General features: G+C 51.3%; 1 protein-coding gene across 13 annotated transcripts in view; it reads left to right on the forward strand.

Moving 5' to 3' along the window:
• Window positions 1-22,309, forward strand: part of STARD8 (StAR related lipid transfer domain containing 8) — a 72,873-nt gene that overhangs the window by 25,496 nt on the left and 25,068 nt on the right. For 2 of the 13 annotated variants that reach the window (XM_070258090.1, XM_070258098.1), the window contains exon 1: window positions 14,721-14,913. The exons of 3 other annotated variants lie outside the window; for them this stretch is intronic. Coding sequence is in view for 1 of the 10 variants with exons in the window: in XM_005614236.4 (XP_005614293.1) it covers window positions 14,901-14,913 (13 nt within the window). In the remaining 9 variants the exon portion in view is untranslated. Of the gene's footprint in view, window positions 1-14,699; window positions 14,914-15,594; window positions 15,787-22,309 lie in introns of those variants that run through there. 8 more of the 13 variants (XM_070258100.1, XM_070258094.1, XM_070258095.1 and 5 more) reach the window with 8 other exon arrangements.

Here is a 22,309-nt window from a genome sequence, read left to right on the forward strand (position 1 = left end):
CAGTAGTCTTGTTGCATGCGGGACAGCCACCTTATAAGTTCCCATTGGGTCTGCTGCCTAGTTTCTTCCAGGCTCTGAGCATGCAAGCCAGAGCTTATTTTCTCATCAAACTCAGCATTTGTCCACTGCCCACTGTTTGGAGAAGTGGCTCCAGACTGTAGGCTTTACCTCAGTAGATCTGGCACACATGGGCACAATGCAGCCTGGTCTGGTAGCCAGAGCAGGAATGCACCCACTCTGCAGCCACAGTCTGATTTTAGGCACACAGTCACAGTGCAAGGTGAACTCAGCCCACTTTACAGATGAGGGCTAACATAATTTGCCAATGAAAATAACAACAATTACAAAAATAATAAAAAATAACTAAATATATATTGAGAACCAACAGTTGTACTGATGAAGAATGAGGGTCCTAGAGCCAAACTGCCTGTACTCAAATCCAAGTTGCATCCTTCATTAGCTGTGTGACAAGTTGCTTAACTTCTCTGTGCCTCAGTGTCCTTGTCTGTAAAATGAGGATTATAGTAATACCTTCTTGAGAAGATTTAGATGGATCAAATGAGTTGACCCAGGTAAAGCCTTTGAATAATGCCTGGCACATAGTTAGTACTCAATAAATGGTAGCTATTATTGTCATCATCATTATGTGCTGGGCACTGTTCGAGATATTTTATTTTGTATTATGACATGTAGTGATCACTCTGAAGGTAACTGAGGCTCAGGTGCAAGAAGGAGATATCTAGTCCATTGACCTTTAAAGTTTTCTTAGATGCAGTCTCTTTTATTTCTAAAACTGAATCCTATGTGGAACCCTAATATATCAAACAGATAAAAAGCAGCATGCTCTTACCGAAGCAAGGTGGGGTAGGAGTGGAGGCCTGGAGCCTCTAGGCTCAATTTTCCCTTATTCTCCCTCCCGCAACATCCCCAAGGTAGGCCTTGAGGCTCCCCCCGGCCACTGGGAGGCACAATTCGCAAGCCTGCTGATCTAGGCCATCTAACCTTTTTATGCTCGGATGAAGATATCATTAACCCAGAAAGAGCAATTAACATGCCCAAGGTTACACATCAAGTCAAAGGCAGAGGAGGGTACAGGTGGCACCATCAGGCATGGAGGACAATAACTTGGTGGAAGAGAGCAGCCTCCTTGGTTAAACTAGAATACAGAACATTGAGGCTTGGACAGAGAAGAGCTAGGAAAGGAGGGTGAGCAGGAGGGAAGGGGAGGCCGACCCAGAGACCCTGCCCCTGGGCACTGAGTGTGAGCTGTCCCTCTGGATCCTCATTTTCTGCTGGAGCCACCCTAGACTTCAAGACGAGGCCCTGTCCTCATGGGGTTTCTCACTGCACAGGGCTTAGGATTCTGTTTTGACAAGGGATGTAGTCCCCTGTCCCTGAGGTCTCCAGTCTGTGGGACACAGCTCACCTGGGGCTAAATTCTGCCATTCAGGCCTTCCAATTAGACTCTTGGCCCGAGCTGGGCATTTTCACAAGGATCCTTCTCCAGGGTTCCCGGAAGGCAGCCTGGCTTCCAACCTATTATTGTCTGGGAAGTACAGAGGGACGGCCTGGTGCCCCGCCCCTTTCACAGCTATGTACGTGGGTGCCCCTATCTGTTCAAGGCAAGCTGCTGTTTATTTAAGAACCTATGTGTTGCTAACTTTCGTTTCCAGACTTTGACATGGGTTACCTTAGTACACCACACAGAGAAGAAATTACAGGAGAAGATCCCCCCAGAGAACTTTGGGACTTCTCTGGAATCCCTTCTTCTGATCTGATTGCTCGAGCCACTCAGGCCACATGAGAACTCGGAAAGACTGAATCTCCAGGGCAAGACAAGGCAGAGGCAAATATTAGAGGGCAAAGCCCGGGTTCAGGGCCCTGAGTTGCTTGCCCCTCCCTGAATGGGCCTCAGGTTCTCCATCTGTGCCATGAGGGAGTGGAGCAGATGCTCTCTCAGAGCCCACCAGCTCTGGGCTGGCTTCCATGGAGGCCCTGGCCACTTGTGCACTGTCTCATGCACTGGCCTAGAATCCCAGGGGAACATGCCAAGCGATAGATGCAAACAAAGCCTGCCCACCACCTTGGTCCCAGCCCTTCTGGCTAGTCACAAGAGGATGCGGATGCAGGAGGCAAATTACTGACCCACAAGCTGCAAACTACTCCTCTGACACAAAAGCAGCTTTTGTTCATGGTGAGGCCAGTTTCTCAAATGGACAGAGCCCTGGATCCCTGAGCCAGACTGCAAGGTGTGTTACTGTGCTCCATCCTGCTCAGTGATGGGAGGAGGAGAAGGGGCTTCTGCAAGTTCCAACGGGGGCTGAAGGTGCGTGTACTAAGGCCAAGAAATGGGAGTGGGGGCAGCTGTGGGTGGGCACTGCAACTACTTCCCAGATAAAGGCAGAAAGAATTATGGACATTAGAAATGAGCAGCCTGAATGATGCAAGGACAGGAAGAAAGCAGTGAGGCAAGGTGAAGGGCCAAGGGATGAGTTTGCCACTGAGAAATGCATCTTGTGGATGCTTTCACATTTGATCCACATAATAGTTTAGGGAGGTAGGTGTTATTGTCTCCATTTAATAAGTGAGGAAACTGAGGCCCAGAGAAGTGATGTGACATGTCATGTAGTAAGTGTTGAAGCTGATGTTCAAACCCAAGGCTGCTTTGAGAGTTATAGTTCTTAGGGGCCCCTTCTCTGGAGCTGATAAAATCTGTACACATATACACTGCTAATGCCCAGCCAGCAGCCCTTCTAAGACTTGGCTGCAAGAGCCTAGGAATTATCCTTCCTGTTTTACTAAGGCCCAGAAAAGGCTAATGATTGGGCCATAGTCATGCCCAGCCAGCTGGAGACGGGGGAAAGGCCTTCAATTGAAAAGCTGCAGAACACCACTAGAAGTAGCACTCCCTCTGCTAGTCTCTCTGCATCTGGTCATTTCCCAATTGCAAAGTGCTCTCAGATCCATTATCTCAAAGTTTGCATGGCAGAAAAAAGTTATTTTCATTTTCTAGGTGAAGAAACCGAGGTTCAGTTACTTGCCAAAGTTTACACAGCTCCTGAATAGTCAAACCAGGATTCGAGACCAGATTTGTACCCAAACTCCCCTCTACTTGTACACAAAATGCACTTGGTCAGCAAGGGAAGGGCAGAGTAAGCTCACTGAAGCATAACGTTGGAGACCAAAAGCAGCAAACCCCAACTCCCTGGGGTGACATTTCCATACGAACCTCTGAATTGCAGAGGCAGTCACGGGGCCTTTGGGGGGCAAACAGAGAAGCCAGGGAGCTGAGTTCTCCAGAGAAGACCCTAAAGCTGCTGGCTTTCTGGCTTACAAGATGTCCCATCAGCCCAAATGGCTTTGTGGTCAGGGTGCCAGGTTTGGTCCAGCCACATGAATGGTAGGATGCGGTGAGGAGGCCTTCTCTCTCTTCCCCTCTTACCACCTGTGGTTGCATTTCACGCTCGGTCATTGAGTCATCTTTATGTTCCTCTACTCCACTGACACTGGGGAAAGAAAACCCCAAATCTCTCAGCCACCATTTGGTTTGATCAAGGCTGCTTCTGGGCTACTAACTCACTCACCCTTCATTCAGTCCTTTGACAAATATTCCCTAAGTGCCAACTCTGTGCCAAACTCCTTCCTGAGCAATGGATATGCCATAAATAATAAAACACAGTCCCTACCCTCAGAGAACTCAAATTCTTCTTGGGCAGGAAAACACGTAGATAATTAAACTCAATATAGAATGACTGCTGATGTAACTGAGCTGTGGGAGCGCCCAGAAAGGGAGCGGCTTATGCTATTCACAAGAAGGGCTAAGAGTGTCTATAGGACTTTGTCAGGTGCAGGAGATAGGGCAAATAAGCAAACCTCTTTATGCCTCAGTTTCCTCATCTGTAAAATGGATAATAATAGTACCTACAGGGTTTCTGTAAGGAGTCTATGAGTTAAAATGTGCAAAGAGCTTAGAATAGTGCCAGACACATTGAGAGCACCACGTAAGTATTGAAATAAGTCAAAGGAAATAAGGATGAACATTTTTGTGAAAGAGAAGAGCACATGTAACACATTTGGAGGGGAATGAAGTTAAGTTAATGAAGTTCTGGGAATGCCAGCTGATTTGGATGGGTAAGCTTGGGCAGCACTTTGAATGTCAACCTTGGAAGTATGGACTCGTCCCTGTAAATAATGGGCAGCCATTTCTGAAGCTGGATTTTTGCTATGGAAGATGGCAGAGGGCTCCTCTGTGACATGCTAGTGCTCTATCTAACAGCTCAACAGGTGCTAGGTCCAAGAAACTGCCACAAGCCAGGACACAGCCAATTGCCACACATGAATGGAGGACCAGCCCTGTGTGCAGCCCAGCCTCTGGCTTAGCATCGATCTGGGGAACGGTGGGTTGAGGGGAGAGACACTGTGTCTCTGCCCTCAGGGAGTTGCTCATCTAATTGGAATAAGGCCCGCTTCTGTCAAGAATCAACTCAATCATCCTGGTGGGAAGTGGCGGAGACAGGTGGGTAAAAGAGGCTCTGTTGTGGCCTAAGAGTCAGTAAGTATAGTGGTTACTGGCCAAGGCTGACAGTCAGGCTCTCTGGGTTTAAAGCCCAGTGGTCACTTCCAAACTGTGGGACCATGGGCCAATCGCTCAACCTCTCTGTGCTGCAGTTTTCCCACTAAAAATGAGAGCAATGATAATAATTCGACCTCCTCATAGAGTTGTCATGATAATTAAATCACATGCGGAAAGTGCTTAGAGTGTTGGCTCACATAACAAATGCTCCATATACGTTAGCTCTTCTTAATGACTAAAGGCCTACTATGCGCCAGGTGTCTGGTACCCCTGGGGTAAAAGACAGTGACCTGGAGCATATGAACGCACGGGACCAATGTGGCCCATTTCCCAGAGTGTCAACTTTCCTCAGAGGCTTAAAGGAGAAAAACACTCATTTCTATATGAAAACAACATGCATGTATATACTGGAGTTAACCGGAAAATTCAAGTAGAAGTTTAAGATAAAAACAGTGACTTCAAAGACATTCCCTGCTTGGAGCCAAAACTTCAGGTTACATTTTCAGTCCCCCAGGGTTGCTTCACATTCTTTCCCCTCGGCCCTTAGGGGTACTTGGTTACAAAAGTTCCAGCCACACAGACACATGTGAGCTCATGGAACCTTTACGATGGATCATTCTCTGGGGTAGGGATGATCACCACCATTGTATGGGTGAAAACTGAGGTTCAGGATTCAAATTCTGCCATCGCCACTTATTAGCTGTGTGAACTTAGCAAGTTATGTTACCTTTGTTGCCCTTCAGTTTCTCCATCTGTAAAATGGGGGTGATGCTGCCGCTGATTATAATAGTACCTACCTTGGAGGGTTGTGGTAAGAACTAAATAGATTAAGACCCGAAAAGCACCTTAGAACGATGCTAGGCATATAATTAGTGCTCAATACAAGTTAACTTTTATTAAATCCATTCTCACATTTCCACCCACAACATTGTCACGTAGGTGTCACCCTGTCCATTTTATGAAGCAGGAAACTGAGGCCGTAAGAGGTTAGGTCAGATGTCCCCCTCCTCTTTACTAACAGAGGGCATTCCTGCAGTGGGGAGGAGATGGGAATAAATGACCTCTGGGGTCCTCTCCAGTTCCCAGTTTCTGTGATTCAAGTTGAACTTTGGAGCCCTTCCATATCACTGTTCTGGCTGAGGCTGAAGTAGTAGAGCTCAGGAAACAGGGGAGGGACTAGCCAGGGAGAGATGCCTTGGCGGAGGAGGAAATGGCTGCTGCCGAGGGGCTGTGTCCTGCACTCCCACCCCGCCAGAGAGCAAAAGGGAAACTCCTGTGCTTGGAGGAAGCTGACTGGGGCCTCCTTTTCCTCAGAGGGGAACTTGCCCTTCTTCCAGGAGCAGTGCAGCAGCTGTTGGAAACTCAGAAGTCAAAGGCTTGGCAGCACCAAGCTGGGCACAGACAGAGGCCTCCCAATGGCTGTTTATCCTGGCTGGGCTGGTCCAGAATGGGGATTGCTGATAGGCAAGAGGGTGATGGGAGACAGAAATGGGCTCTCTACTGATTTATGATCACATGAGGGAAAACAAAAAGAATTCCATGAAGCAGCATGGCCTACTGGAAGAAAGAACAGACAGGCGATCTATCTTGATTCTGAAATGACTTACTGTGTGACGTCGGGCAAATCCTCTTCCCCACCATATTCCCCACCATATGGTGAGGACAATATTCATTCAATAAATATTTTGTCAACACCTACTGTGTGCCAGCACTGCCTTGGGGAAAAGGGTGAATGGAGTGGAGGTCAATATGTTACCCTATCGTTCCCTTACAGCTCTGACATTGAGTCTGTGAAAAGTCAGAGCAAATCTCACGCAAATAAGCACACAGCAACGCACGAACTCCTCTTCCTTTTCCTAGCCTGTCCCTCACAAACGGGGCTGCTTAACCCTAGTCTCCTGGCACAAGGTATGGGGACCATAGAGGGAGGGGCTGTGACCCCCATCTGTGTATCCCCTTATCATTATTCCTATTGTATCATGGAATTATTATCCTTATGTTACAGATGAGGAAACTGAGGTTCCGAGAGGAAAAATGGCACATGTTATGCTGCAGAGCCACTATGAGACTCTTTCCCCCCATACTGGCTACCACAAGTGGAGTAGAAATGACCAGGTTTGAGAGCTGGCAACTTTCTGCTTTCCCTCCATTGTAAACTAAGACAAATAGGACTCCCCACCATCCCGGAATCAGGCAATGCACGATTGCTTGCTGTGGGTGGAGGTTAGGAGTAAGGAAAAGGGTTATGTAACTTAGGCTCCTGGGTCCAGGCTTTTTTTGTGGTAGATCCTCAGTGCTGATCTCTTTGAGAATTGAAGAGAATCTTTCTTTATGCAGGCTGTATTCCATGCCAGTTACCATGCTCAGCTCCTTTAGATCCTCACAACAGTCCTGCAGCATAGAGATAATTGTCCCTGCTTAGATGACGGCCAAGCCAGCTGTATTCTTGGGCCTCAGTTTGCGTCTGTTAACATGAGGGTCTATAAAGAATGCTTCTGCTCATAAGGTCTAGGATGCTCTTGGCACTAGAAAGGTTTCAAGGTATCTTTGTTGGAACCCAGGGTCCGTTGCTCTGGTCAGACAGACAGAAAAGGGCCGTGGAGGGATAGTGAGAAGTAGTGGCGTGGAGGCTGAAGAGTCAGTCAGTCGGTCCGCCGAGATGGCAGGAGCCATTGTTTCCCACTCCATCTGGCTGTTGCACCAGGTCTTCCGCCATCTTACATGGTTAGTGAGATTTGGGGTAGACAGGAGGTGGAGGGGCTGACCTGGTGACTAAGAAGACCCTCACTATCTCACACTGGGATAGGAGAGCAGGAAGGAGCGGGATCATGGTGAGACACCTCTCAAATAGGGGGCCAGGGCGGAAAAGGCCAGAGGGTGACTCCAACCCGGGAGAGGAGGCCAGATGGCGACGGGGAAGCAGATGGCAGAGCTAAATGACTTGAGGCCAGGGTAGGATAGAGAAGGGGGGGCTTCTGCTCAAGATGGGGGCCTGGAACTTTCTACTCGCTACTGGGGTGTGGGGCAACCCAAGCCGTCGCTCCCTCAGCCGCCTTCCCCCCCCCCCCCCCTTCTTCGGTGCTTCCCTGGCTAGCCGCTCAGTCCGGGTACCACCGCCCGAGGCGCCAGAGCTCTGGCTCGCCCGCCTGCGGGCTCCGGAGCCGCTCGCGGACACATGGCCGAGGTGCGGGGCTGGGGGCTGGCGGCTGGCCTCGCGGCTCCCAAAGCCCCGGGCGTGGACGCCGTGGGGTGTGAAAGGTACCCAGTGGGACCCGCCGCGCTGGAAACCGGGTGAACAGAGCCGGGCAGACCTGGCGGGAGGTCAGGGCTGGCTGCACTTTGCTGACACCCTGCGCGCTGCCTACCCAGCTGGGTCGGCAAAGCTCCTGCCTCCTCGCCTTGTCTTTGGTTCCAGTCCCCTTTTCATCTATTAGTCCTATGTCCGTTTGTCTAAAACCCTACTCCTGGCTGGCAGTCCCCCTTTTTCAGACCTTCCACCCCCGCACGCCTGCCGCCTTCTAATTCTTAGCCAGCTCTTGCTCTGTCCCAAGATGTCCCATCCTTTTATCTCCACTGTCCGTCTGGCTTCGTCCCTACCCACCTCTCTCCCTCTGCCTTCACCCTCCACTCAAAAAGAACATTTTCGTTATTAACACATAGCAGGTGTTTAATAAACAGTATGTCCCTTACCCCTATGCCTCCAGCACTTTCTTTGTCTCTGCCTCTGGAGTCGTACTTCCACCATCCTGTCTGTCTTCCTGTCCCACTGTGTGTCTCACCTTCAGCCTGTATTTTTACCTCTTCGTTCCATTGTCTGTCTTTCTATCCCTCTTTTTGTCTCTGTATCCTTGGCTCTTACTATCTAGCCGGTAGCTCCCTACACCCCCCATCACTCCAAGGGCCCCTTACCGCCTCACCCTGTCCCCTAGTTGCATAACATAGCCCAGCCACCCTGGCAGCACCTTTTCAGTCAGCTCGAATTGCCTAAAATCTCCATCCAAAGGCCTGTTTCCACTCCAACGGATCTCCCAGAATGCCTGGCACTTTGTTTTTTTTTAAGTTGAAAAAATTTATATTTCTTTGAGCACTTAAAAAATTTCCAGGCTCTGCCTGTTCTTTTTCCCCCAGTAAATTCTCTCTTGTTCCTGCCCCAAGTGGCAGGGAGGAAACAGCAAACCGGGTTGGGTTTTTCGACAAAAGATTTGTTGTGGAATGTGAACCCACTAAAGGACAGGGCCCTCAGAGATCCTCAGATCAGATCCTCTGATTGTACATATGTGGACACTGAGGCCCAGAGAGGGCAAGACTCTCAGCCAGGTCACACAGCCTCTCCGTGATAGAAGCTGGGTAGAAGCCAGAGTTGCGATGTCCTGGCTCCTGATCCAGGAACCTTGGTGGAGGTGGGGCCCGGGGAACCACTTTCCTGGTGTTTCCTGGGGGTTTGTTGATCCAGAGACATCAGATGTCTAATCTGGGAGCCTTGCTGTTCCTCTCCTCTCTCTGTCCTCTGGGACCTCACTCCACTGCCCCACCTGGTTGGGTTGGGCGTTCTGCCTCTGGGGCTGCTGTTGCCTCCCCCAGTGGCATGGGAGCTCCAGGAAGTCAGGGACCGGACCCTGGCTTCCCACCTGTCTGCCCTCTTCCCCACCCCAGCCCCCTGCCAGAGCCTCGGTGCCCATGTTGACTGACAGGTTGGTACATTTGTGTATGGAAGCCCTGGCCCTGACTGAGGGTCAGATCAGAACTTTTATTTAGTGAGAATGCATGCGTGCATGTGTGTGTGTGTGTGTGTGTGTGTGTGTGTGTAGCAGTTTTGGGAGGGGGAGAGCTGTGCTTGGGGAAGGGCCCACTGAGAGGGTACAGGGATTCCAAGGCCAAGAAGAGCTCAGACTCTTTGTTGAGTGGCCCTCAAACCTCACCACACATCCCATGTCCTCTCTGATGTCATCCTGGGGCCTCTGAGGGCTGTCCTTCAGGGAAAGGAGACAGGGTGGGTGGGTGGCCAGGGGACGGGCTCTGTCTGCCTGAATTGAGGTTGCCAAGCCCTAGAGACCCATAATCACAGGGTTGGACTGGGTCAGGCTCTGGGCAGGGCCAGTAAAAGCTACCCTCCCCCCTACCTCCTGCCCCAGCAGCCCTCCAACTTCCTGGGCACCAGATCTGGTTGCAGCATGAGGTCAGGCTGTGGTGGGCTGATGGTGGAGCCTATGGGTAGGAAGAAAGAGCCCCCTCTTTCCTCTGCTCTTTGTGTCCTGACCCCCAGCTATTCCCCATCCTCAGAGGACCCTCCTTCCTCCACCGCCCCCTTCCTCTGCAGAAGCCCCATGGCTGTTCAGTTTCTGGGAGCCCCACTCCCATGGAAACACACAGAAAAGCTCACGGAAGCAGAGAATGTTCTGGAAAGAAGGGACCCAAGAAACTAGGGCCCAGCCCTGTTTTTCCAGATGAGGAAACTGAGCTTAGCCAGGGAGGAGCAAGCTTGAAGGCTGAAACGGAATCAGACAGAGGGGACTGTTAGGGAGGTGGGGTAGAGGGAGGGTTCCTCTGACCTCAGCTGCTTGTAGGTGTGCATGACGAGGGCGCAGGCAAGGCAAGGGGGCTTGTGTTAGAAGTGGGCCTGCCTTTGCTCATCTCCTTTCACCACACTGTGACCTTCTCCTGAAGGACCGGAATGGGGTGGGGCGTAGAGGGGTGGGGGTGGACATCCTGCTCTTGATGTCTGTGCCAGTCACCAAGTGCTCTGCCCAGGGTGACCTCACTTATTCATTTGGGCCAAGACAGGCAGACTTCCCTGAGGGAACTGGGTGTGGGGGGTGCTCCATCTGCCTGCAGCAGAAAACCTCTGGTCCCTTTGAGACGGGCCAGTAAAGCTAGGCCAGGGGCCCATTCTGGGTGTGAAATGAGGCCCATCACACTGTCATAGCCCAGTGGGTCTGTTGTGTGGATGCTGGGAACCAGCCATCCATCAAGCTGATCCTTTGTCTGGTGTTTGTTGTAGGGAGGGAGATAGGCTTTTGGGTGTCTGGGGAAGAGCTGGGGACAGAGACTGAGTGGGGTTGTGTTCTTCATCTCCAGCTGCCCAGTCCAAGTGTCAGAGGTGGTCATGAGTTGCCCCGATACTTTCCTGTCAATGACTCCAGGAGGCAGGTGGGAGGGGATGAGTGCCTCTGTGTCCTAGCTTAGGGAAGGGGAGCCCTGAGAGGGTAAGTGACCCCTGAAACTCCCCTGACCTATGCCTGGCTTAGCCAGTGCTCCAGCTCCCCTCACAGCCAGCCCAGGGTCCCCAGCCCAACACAGAGCTCCCTCTTCCAGGGTGCTGTGGTGTGTGTGGTGAGCTCAGCCACAGCCCTGGGCTGTGGGCTGACAGGGGGTCTTTGTGTTCCTTCCAGGACATAGCTCTCTGCCCTCCAACCCCAGTTGGCAATGCTCATGAGGTGCCTGTGTGCTCCTCACCTTTGCAAGCCCCTGCCACCGCCACATCCCCTCTCCCCACATCTGGCCCTACTCCAGCTGACCCTCTTAGTGTAACCCCCTCCCCCAACACAGCCATGGCTCCTCAGGAATTTTTTTATAAACTGCAACTATCTCACTTTGTGGGAGTCTGACCAGTAACCCCCTTTCATGAGGCTGGGTAGGGGGCCCAAACCACTGGGGAGAAGGCCTTTACGCTCCTAGGCCTGACTGGAGGGCTTTAGAGGAGATATGCAGGAATGTGTGTGCAAGTGTGAGAGCACGCGTGTGTGTGTGTGTGTGTGTGGGCACCTGTGGTTATGTGCTGGGCAGGGCTGGTCTGAGTGTAATTCATTTTCCCCTCATAGCTTATACTCCCCTTTTTTCTTCCCAGCTGTGTTCCCTGGAATTATTTGCTGCTGCTTCTTTAGATCCATGGAAGAGTAGTGGAAACATCTGCTTGGTTCCTTCCTGACATTACCCTCACCATTCCAGGGTGGGGTTATGGGTCTGCCTACAACAGCCTGAGGAACCCCCATTCCTAGGCAGGAAAGGGTGTAAGAATTGTCCTCAGATAGGTGCTTATTGGGACCCAAGTGTCTCAGAGTGAGGCTCAGGGTAATGGCATATGGAGTTTCTCTGTGCCACCACCTAGGAGAAAAGGGCTGATTGGCCCTAGAAAAAAACTTAGCTCCGCAGCACCTTGAGTGCCATCCTGCCACCTGTCACCACCCTTTACAGTACACTCTCACATCTGTTGTCTCAACTTTGCCTGCTAGGGATTGTGCTCTACCCTCATTTTACAAGTGAAGAAACTGGTGGTTGGAGTGGCACAATGACTTGCCCTGGGTGACACAGCCAGAAAGTGGTAGAATGGGGACTAGCACCCAACTCTCCTACTTCCTGATCCACAGCTCATTCCACAATTGCTTAGTGCCTCTGCTTAACCCTATCTGCCACCACATCTAACACTTAGAGCCACCATTCTAAGTGTGATGATTTAGCCCAATGGATCAGCTCAACAGCCATATAAGGTCAGGCCTGTGATTGTCATCACACTTAACAGATGAGGAAATCAAGGCACAGAAAGTTGGAAAATAATTTGCCTAAGGTCACACAGCTAGCAAGTGGCAAAGTTGGGCTTTGTACCCAGGCTATCTGGCTCCAGAATCCTTTGTACTGTCATTTGTATGACACAGCTGGGCTGTGGTAGTGGTAGAATGAGGGTGGCCTCATGCCTCAGGTGTAGAAATGCATGCACGCACGTCCGCACCCTGAGGCTTTTTCACCCGCCCTCAGTCTGCCCTCGTGCACTCTATGTTTCCCTGCCTGATGGCTGAGCTTGCATCCAGGATAGCAGTGGCAGCACTATAGGACACACAGGCAATAGTGGGGGCTCATGGACAAAGGGACACCAGGGACCTAAAGGCTCCAGTTATCTCCAGAGCCACTCAAGATGCAGCCCAGAAAGAAGTCTATGAAAAGGTACCAATTTCCCATCCGTTCCAAGCACCATTGCTGAATATGTGTTCTGTGCAAGACTCTGGCTTAGGTTGGGGGTAGGGTGCAGGGGTAGAGGGTGGGGGTGGCTCAGGGAGCAAGGGCTGGCAGTGGGATGGAAGGGGATAAGCTACTTTTGTCTTTCTGAAGAGGCTGAGCTTTTCTTGCCTTTCTGAAGCTCGTGGGATAAGAGAAGGAGATCAAAAAAGACTCAAAGAAATAGCCTAGATGTCACTTGGGCCATTTCAAAATGTTAAATGATAACATGATAAATATTAGGACCGTAGCTTTCCCTGGCTGTTGTGTTCACTCTGTCATGAAATAGATGTTTTTATTGAGTACCTACTCCATGCCAGGCACTGCGAAGTTCTTGTTCTACTTATTTATAGCAATGTGTCTTTTTGTAGTTTTTGTTCTTTCTGTAGTTTTCCCTTTTGTAGTTTTCTTGTTTGATTGCCTTTTTTTTTTTTTAAAGAAATGGGTGTCCCAGAACCCATCATATCTGATTCAGTTAAATGTATCTTCTAAAAGGTAAGTTGGGTTTGCTCATTATTCATATGATTGTAGTTTCCTCATGGTCGTCGCTTGAATACCTTTCAACATTCATTCGCCCATTAGCAAACATTACTGAGAAACTACTGTAAGCACTGTGCTTGGTGTCATGGGGTGGATGGAATGAGCTCTGACATGGTTTCCTACTCTTAGGGAAACTATAGGATCATTGCCAGACCCACACTTCTATATCCTTCTAGCATTTTCCAGAAGCAAGATAAGTTTGGCTCCAACTCAGAGCCTTAGGGATGCTTACAAATAGAATAGCCCAGCCTCAGGAAGGAGGTCATCTCCCTACCCACCCATCATAAGGGTTCCTGAGTCTGGGTAGAATTTTGTTTTCAGGAGTGAGCTGATGTACAGGCCTCATCCACATCCAAGGGACATGGCTGATCTTGAACAAAGTGCCAGCTGCAAACTTGTCATTGAGAGGAAAGGAGGCGGTACACGCTGGAAGTAGCCTTGCACCGTCATTTCTCCTCTGATTCTCATCAGGGCCGGCAAGGAAGGAAGGTGGGAGAATTCCAATTTGGCCTAGTAGACTGAAGGCCAGGCAGGAGGGGGGCACCTGGGGCTAGGTCTGGCTCTGCTGTTGCCTTGGGAGACCTTAAGAAACTTGCTGTCCTAAGAAACATTAATTTTTGCTCTCATCTGCGTTGGGTACTGTAGCAAACAAGTTAGATGGATGCAGTCTCTGCTTTCTAGGAACCTCAGCTTCATTTCTCCCATCTTTTGGGTACAGAGAAAATAACCAGTGTGCAGGTATTGTCCTTGCCATGGATTTGCTAAGTTAACTTGACTGAGTTGTCTCTTCTTAGTTTCTGTATTTGTAAATGTGGAGGATGGTGGTTAGATGGCATGTGGTCTTGGGTACTCCCAGCCCTGGCTAATAGGAGTCCCCAATTCAACAATGAAATCAAGGTTGTGAACTTGTGTTGGGCCCTTGTGAGGAAAGGCAAGAGAGAAGTCAAATCTTAACATTCTGTTTCATACTGAATTTAAACGGGCTTTCTGGTGGTACTTGCTGTCACAATTCTTGGGAACCCTCTCCTGCCATGCAGATGCCTGCCCCGAGTTTTCCTTGCATTTCTCTGTAGAGGTAGAGTTTGAACTTGGGGCAGAGAGCTGGGCGTAGTGGGGGAGGTTGCAGATTGCTGGAGCCCGAGCAAGGTAGGAATGGCAACTTCCTGCTCAAATATCTAAGGTCCCGGTTCTCTCCTAGTTGCCCCGCTCGCCCAAAGGATCTCACCTGAGTTGTATCTTCTAAACTCCCCATAAATTATCCTCAGTAAGCCACCGAAACTTTTCTTGCACATGGCATGTGTATTTAAATTCCCCACACGGTGCCAGACACATTCAGAGCTCAGTGACTATCAGTCTGTGTGCCTGACCAACTCACTCCATCACCCTCACTCACTGGGTCTCGGCTTGCGCCTTCTCCCCCCGGCCCCCACCCCAAGCGGTGTGACCTGAGGAAGAGGCAGCGGCGCTCGGATTGGATGAGCTGGAAGGCAGAGCCCCGCCCACCACAATTTAGGCGACTTTCAGAGGAGTCCGGTGGGCCGGACTGTACTCTCATTGGTCGAGGGTTGTAGGTGGGCGGGGCGTCCCTACCGCCCATCTCGCCTTGACTCCCTCCCCACCTGCGACAAGAGTAGCCTCGGGTTGACAACAGCTAAGCAGCTGTGGCAGCTGCTTCTCTGGCTGGCACCGTTACCCACGCCTGACCCCGGGCTCTGCGCGTGCTCCGGACGGGGCAGCCCTGCCTTGTGCTCTCCTCCCACCCGCTGGCAGCTGTGTTGGGGTCTCGAACCCAAAGCGGTGGATGCGGCCTCCAGGTAGGAGTTGGGGCGACAGCGGGGGGAGATCCGGCCCGAAGGGGCCTCCTGGGCTCCCTCGCCCGCCTTGCCTCTCTGGAGCGCTCCAGCCAGGCCCCCGCTCTGAGCGGTTCGACTGGGCAGAGTACACAGGAGCAGCAGAGGAAGCGAGCAGAGGCACCTTTGCTCCTGGGATTTGGGGTCGGAGTTGCCGAAATTGTAGGAGCCCTGAGCCCGCCGGCCGCGCTTCTCCCAGGGAAGCCCTGCAAGTGGGGTGATGAAAGGCGGCTATCCGCCCGTTATCTCTGGGTCTGGCTGGAGTCTGGAGCGGTTGCTCTCGGGCTTCGGAGGAGGGCTGGAGCTGGACGTGGGTGGTGGGGTTTCAGACTCTGCACTTCTCTTACTCTCTCCTCCTCACTCTGCTTTTGAGGGCATTTCCAGGAAGCTCCTGGTCGGGCGGTATGGGCTTTCCCCTCGGTCACTGCCTTCCCTTCTGAGAAACGCCCCGGACTTTCCTGGTATTGTAGCCGCGGGCATCAAGAGAAAACCTTTGAATAAGTCGCATCTTTCAGGGCTCGGTTTCCTTATTAAGTCCAAAATGGATTTGGAATAGAGAACCCTCTGAGGAAAGGCCTTTTAGTGGAAGTTTTCGGGATTTCCAAATTCAGCAGTCAGGGGTTCTCTGCATTTCTCTTCTCCCAGGACTCTCTAAAATCGAGCACTGAGGGGCCGGCCCCGTGGCCGAGCGGTTAAGTTCGCGCGCTCCACTTCGGCGGCCTGCCGTTTTGCCGTTTCTGATCCCAGGCGCGGACATGGCCATGCTCATCAGGCCATGCTGAGGAGGCGTCCCACGTAGCAGAGCCAGAAGGATCTACAACTAGAAGACACAGTTAGGTACAGGGGGCGGAGCGGGGGGCGGGGGGCCTCGCTTTCGGGAGAAGAAGAAGAAGAAGAAAAAAAAGGTTGGCAACATATGTTAGCTCAGGTGCCAATCTTCAAAAAAATAAACACCAGAGCATTTATAAAATACTATTAAAAAATGTTTAAGTTGAGCACTGAATTATGACTCAGGAAACCGGGGTTTAGTTACTAATTCATGTGACCTTAAGTGAGTCATACTACTTCTGTGGGCCACACTGTTTTCAACTGCGCCTCAATAGTGGGCTGGATTTCAGTAATCTAAAGGGCCACTCTCTTCTGCCCTGACATTTGATGACTTGGTGCATGGGTCCAGGCTCTTAACTGCAAGTAAAGGGTTGTCTCTGAGATGCTTGGGGCAACAGGAGCTATGCAGATAGGGAGGTTTGTGGTGATTTTGCAGCTAGGCTAGCTGGAAAACTAGTGGTGGAGAGGGTGAGCAGGACAGAAGCCAGACTGAAGGTAGAGAGGAGTGGAGCCAACGCAGAGCCAGAGGTCCCAGAGGTTTGGCACCCCAGAGGTTGGGCTGGAGGGCCCTGGCTTGTCTCCGTCCCACTCCACTTGGAGCACCCAAGTCTGCCGCCTTGGGAGGAGAGGGTGATGAATCACACCCAGGGCTATTTTCAAACCCTGACTCCTACTGTGGGACCTGTTCCCACTCCCACTCTAGGGGTTGCTGTCCCCACCCACTGTTTGTCTGTCTTACTGCTCTCTGAATTTTCCCCTCACTTTCATCCTCCTGGAATGAAGGAGAGACACTTCTGGGGATGGGAGGTCAGGCAGCCCTAGGGCGTAGAGAAAGTTGTGGCTGCAGGTGGTTTCTGAGTGGTTGATGGAGCGGGCAGGAAGCCTGTGGTGGGAAGGATGGTGTTGGGGGTGGGAAATTCTTTACCCTAAGGCTACAGCTACCATATGGCTGGACATTCTGGGCTGGTCCTCATTTCCAGGATTTGGCCTTTGTCCACCAATGTTCTGGATTTGGGATTTGGAATTTCTGTTCCCTGAACCTCTGTAGTTGGGGCTAGAAAACACCACGTGGGCAGAGTCCGGTCTCCTCTGTTTGCTTGCCTTCTCTTCACCCCTTAAGCAACTCTTGGAGAAGTAGGCTAAACCTCTCTGTGCATCTGCAGCGTCCCTCCCTCTCCAATCTGGAGATGTGAGGCTATTGGGAGATGATACCTGGAGGTATTTAGAGCAAGAAGCGAGGCCGAAGGTGTGCAGATGGGCTATGTACCCTGTGTGATTGCTGGGGCAGGGGCATGAGCTGTGCAGGGAGGCTGGAAGGGCCTTCCTTGTTAAAGCACAACACCTCCTGGGTTTGAGCAGAGAGGCAAAGAAAGTGGCACAAAGAAGCCCGAACTTTGATCCTCTCCGTCTTCTTGAAGTTTTAAAATTCCATTCAGAGGCCTACATATTGGAGAGGGAGCCAGGTATGGAGATAGTAGCAGTGACACAAAAGCAAGAAAATCCCAAAGGGAGGAGAGGAGGGAGTATCTAATCGGGATGCCTGTCACAGCTGCCGGAGCTCCCTGCTCCAGCCATGGAGAGTTCAGGTTCAACAGATGGTAGGCTTAACAAAGGCAGGCTGTGCTCCCACTTTCTTGAAGAAGGTGGGGCAAGGGGTCTCTGGCTGGAAGGAGTTGTCTCTGGCTTGAATAGAATAGAGAGAACTTTTTCTTGGGCTCCCTGTTTGGGTAGGATCAAGTGTCATGACCCCTGGGCCTTTGGGGAGGCTGTTATCAGATAAAATAGAGATACGGAATCTCAAAGATGCCAGGGCTCTAGGATGGGAAGTGTGAACTCCCCCACCCCACAGCCCTACGCAGAGTAGTTGAGCACAGGGCTGGGCACACAGTTGGTGTCAAGTGTTTTTATTAAGGCCTATTCATTTATGACTCGGGGTCTTGATTTGTGTGTGTGTTTGTTTTGGGGATTGGTCCTGGTAAACTTGAATCAGTGGACTGGAGGCCACAATCTGGGCCCTTGTCACAGTCTGAAGTGCTATGTTTGCGTGTTGAGTCTCCTCTTGCCCAGCCTTCCACCTTGGGAACTCGCATGTCAACAGTTGCTGTCCCTGTTTACCCCAACTGCGCGGGGACTGGAGAACTGGATGTTAGGTTCCTCAAGAGTCCAGGGTGGCGGGGAGCAGAGAACAGGGGGCTGGGAGCTGGACACGTGGAGGTTTAAATCTGGGCTCTGTTGCTCCGCTCGACCTCTCAGACTCCCGATTTCTACCTGCTTTTCCCACTGCACTGGGTTAAACGAGGGGATCCCTGGCTAAGTGCTTTGTAAACTACCAAGTGCTGTACAAATTATTAGTTCTTGAGTGCAGGCTTGTTGCCAGGTCTTGTGGAGGACCCAGAGTATAACCCCAACCTTCAGGGAATCTGCTGTCTAGTTTGGGGGTTAGTGGCATAAATAATGCATGATGCACTGAGTCTTTCCTCAGTGAAGGCTTTTAAAAAAATTATTATGAAGAATTTCAAACATACATAAAAGTAGAGATGATTAGTGTAATAAGGCCCCATGTGCTCATCACCCAGCTTCAACAGCTGTTAGCCCATGGTCAGTCCTGCCCTATGTACACCTCCGTTTACCTCACCCTCTTTCTTGTTATTTTGAAATGAATCCCAGACACCCTATTGATTTGTCTATAAATAGTTCAATATATATCTCTAAAAGATAGGGAATCATAAAAAAGGGCAATCATACCACTCTCACACCTAAAATAGTCCCTTAATGTCATCAAATATCCTGGTAGTATTTATTCCCAATTGTTAAAAAGGACATTTTGCCCTGGGAGGCCTGACCAGGGAGCAATTCCTTTTGACTGAGAGGAAGGTGACTGACAGAGGCAGTGACATTTGGGCTGAGGCTTGGAAGAGTGGCCCAGGAAAGGTCTGAACTGGAGGGATTATGGAGCCCTGGCCCCTCCTTTTACAACACTGGTTGGCCTCGTCTCTGGGGCTCCGGCTCCTGAGGCTGACTTGTGGAGGCTTCTCGTGGAAACTCCGTGCTTTGGATCTCTAGTGATAAATGGGAGTTCTAACTCTTTCACTTGCCTCTCCAGTTCCAGGGCCACCCAGGAGCTTGAGGTCAGCAGGCCTGGGAGAATTCCTGCGAGGCTGCTCTCCTCCCAGCCCCTCCCTGCCCCTGGCCCCTGAGGCCAGTTCAGAGCAAAACAGGATGTATTCAGGATGAGCGTCTTTCCCAGCTTGTCATCTAATCACCACAGCCCAGCTTGGAGCTTCCTCTCTCATTCATGATAAAACCCCTCACAGTCTCGCTTTTCCCTCCCACCCCAGTAAGGGTGTGCTGACTTCCTCCATATCCGGGCCAGCCCTCTTCCACCCCGGTGGGGCTGAGGCAGAGCTTCCCTCATCTAGGCCTCTCTTCCTACCACCGCAGAGCAGACTGTGAGAGGGAGAGAAAGACCCCACAAGTGCTCTCCCTGGCTGCAGCCTCCTGTTCTTGAACTGTCCTTGGGCAAGGAGTGGCTCCTTTCCAACAAGCCTGGGGTCCTGCCACTGCTTGGTTAATCATTGAGCCACATAATAACCACCTTGGAAAGTCACTCTAGGGGATGGCCGTTACCTAACTCCCTGTCCACCCTAGGCCTTAAAGGGACCCCATCCTGAACCCTCACTTTCTCCCAAGGGGACATTGACAAACATTCAGTCATGGGAACTTCTGAGGCCAATTAAACTTCTGCCCCTCTCTCTTCGCTTGGGCAAACAGAAGTGGTTATTCACATTGCTTGAAAGACACACATTCAGCCTGGGTGGTATTGTGAGAGGCAGGGAGTTGAGTTGATAGTGATTCAGATGGGCAGTGGGTTAAGAGATGTTTTAAGGCATCAGAGTCAGAAGCGGGTGGGGATGTTTCCAGGAACGGTTGACCCCCTGCTCTCAATTTGAAAGTCTAAAAGAGCAAGAAATGCCCACTCAAAGGGTCAGCCATTACTGGGGCTGGGGTCGGGCTGTGTGAGTGTCTGTTTTCAGTACAGCTGTGGGTCCCTCCACACCAGGCTGGGACTTGAGCTGCCAGCCACAGTGCTGCTGCTGCTGCGAGGCTGAGGCCTCTGTAGTGGAGGAGGAGGCGTTCCTCAGAGAGCCTGTGTCTTGACAAACAGTGGAAGTTGGGAAGGGTCAGGCTAGGCCCCAGGTCCAATTTAGAAAGCTGTAAACTGCAAGCAGTTTTCTGCAGTTTCAGCAGGAGAAGGAACTAACATTTAGTGAACCCTGTGGGCCTACTATAGAGTCAGGAAACCTAGCTTCTGGTTGTACCTCTCTATAGCTATCTCTCCATGAGTGACTTTAGAGAAGACATTTGCTTTCTCTGGGCCTCAGTTTCCACATCTTTAAAATGGGTAGGGCAGGTGGCATGGACTCAGTGGTCTCTCAGGCTCCCTTCCAGCTATGAGAGTATACATTCCCAGTCAAGACCTCTTTCACATCCACAAGGCAAGGGTGAGCTGGCTTTAAATTCTGCCAGGCTCAGTCACTAAACATTCTCAGCTGGCTTGTCCATTTGGGCTGGCTGTGCCTTGAACTGCCACAGCTTGGGTTTTCCTTGAGCATGGGCTTTTAGCCCCTCCCCATGTTTGCATCTGTCCCAGGTGGCCACCCTCTAACCCATTCAGCCACAAGTTAATGAGTGACCTGCTCCCCCTGGGTAGTACCAGCCCAAGGTGCTCCTGGGATCCCAGGTCTCTGTGGGAACCAGCTGAGGACCTAACCAGCTCCAGTTACCTTTATGCTTTCTCCCACGATACCCCAGAGGTAGGAAGCAGACAGAGCTCAGGGAAGAAGGGCCTTCAGAGCGCACTCGACCCAACTTCCCTGAAGCTTGGGCCTTTCCACCAGCGCTTGTGTAGCTCCTGTTTACCCATCTTCAATATCTCGGAGAGCAATGTCTCAAGACAGTTGCTTTCATTCATGGAATGTCTGAAAGATTTTTCGTATGTTGAGCTGAATTCTCTTTCCCTCTGCCTCCTACTCCTGGGTCCCAGCTCTGCCCCCTGGGACCACCTAGACCCTGTCTACCCTCTCTAACCTTCAGGAGTCTGAGGACAGAACCTGCGTTCCCCTGGGTCTTCTACAGGCCACGTAGCCTCAGCTCCTCCAAGTGCTCCTCCAGAGACCTGACCTGTCCCCTTCCCAGCCTCCTTACTGTCCTCTGCACATGCTACTATTGTGGCCCTGGGGGCAGGAAATGGCACTCTGGAAGCCCCTCACTCTCTTCTGTTTATTTATAGCCTGGACTTTTCCAGAAGACTTCTCCATTTTCTTTTTCTGGTGACTCCAGCAGGTAGATTCCGGACGCTAAGAGTCCTGGGTCCAAACATCTCATCCGGCTCTCTCTGATTTCTTTGTTGTTTAGGTACAGCCAGCTCCCATGACTGGGGAGCCCTTCGAGGGTGAGGGCCTTCTTCTTGGTGCCCCTATAGCAGAGAGAAAACTTGGTGAGAGGAGGTGCTCACCTTGATGAGTTGACTGTAGGGTACTATGAGAGGGTTGCCAGTGTCTCCTGCTTTCCTGCTAGTTGCTTTTGTCTCTTGAGCTGGTGGGGGTGGAAGGAAGGGGATATTTTAAGGAGCATTGAAGCCGGAAATGAGTATGAAACATGCCCACAGTGGGGCCTAGAAGGGTGAATCAGACAGGGAGAAATACCAACTCAGCCATTCCTCCTCTAGCAGTTAATGACGATGACAACGACGAGTCCTCCCATTTCTTTAAAGTTTCCAAGGCACTTTCATTTCCATGATCCCATTCTGTTCTCAGAGCAGCCCAATAAGGTAGACAGTGTGATCCCTGCAATGGGATCCTTGGTGATCCCCACCTAAGGCCTGGGCAGGGAAGGCTACAGTCTCCAGGGAGGGAGGACTTGGAATCCAGGTCTCCTGACGCTCAGTCCTCCCTGTCTCCCCCAAACACACCCGGCAGCCAAGGCAGCTGGGGCTGACTCGGCAGCTTCCCCACCACAGAGGAACCTCTGCCCAGGCTGCAGCTCTGTTCCCATGGTAAAGGGAGTGACCTCTAGGGGAGGTGGCCGAGGATTTCCTGTCCTTTATCTGGGCTGCCCAAAGGCTGGCCTGTCTGAGGTGTGAGATAGGCACTTGCAGCCAGCTTTTCTGTGCTAGGCTGAGGCCGAGTCAGGCTGGGCAGGGCCAGGGAGGTTGGGAAGTGCTTGGCCCCAAACATCTGGCCTGAGCAGCCGCCACCTGAGCAGGGCCCTCTAGTTGGGAAAAACAAAGAGGGGCATGTGAGAAAAGAGCCAGAGTGGAGCCGAAGCAAAACACCTCCTGAGTTGCACACATGATGCCTAGGGCAGAAGAGTGTCATTGCGAAGAGCAGGGGCTCTGGTATATACAGCACTGGGTGACTTTGGGCAAATCACTTAACCTCTGTGAGCCTCCATTTTGTCAGCTATGAAATGGAGATACGTATCCACCTTATGGGGTTGTTGACTATTAAATCCAATATGTTTAGTAGTACTT

This window comes from Equus caballus, chromosome X (genome assembly GCF_041296265.1).
Source record: "Equus caballus isolate H_3958 breed thoroughbred chromosome X, TB-T2T, whole genome shotgun sequence".
Lineage (NCBI taxonomy): Eukaryota > Metazoa > Chordata > Mammalia > Perissodactyla > Equidae > Equus > Equus caballus.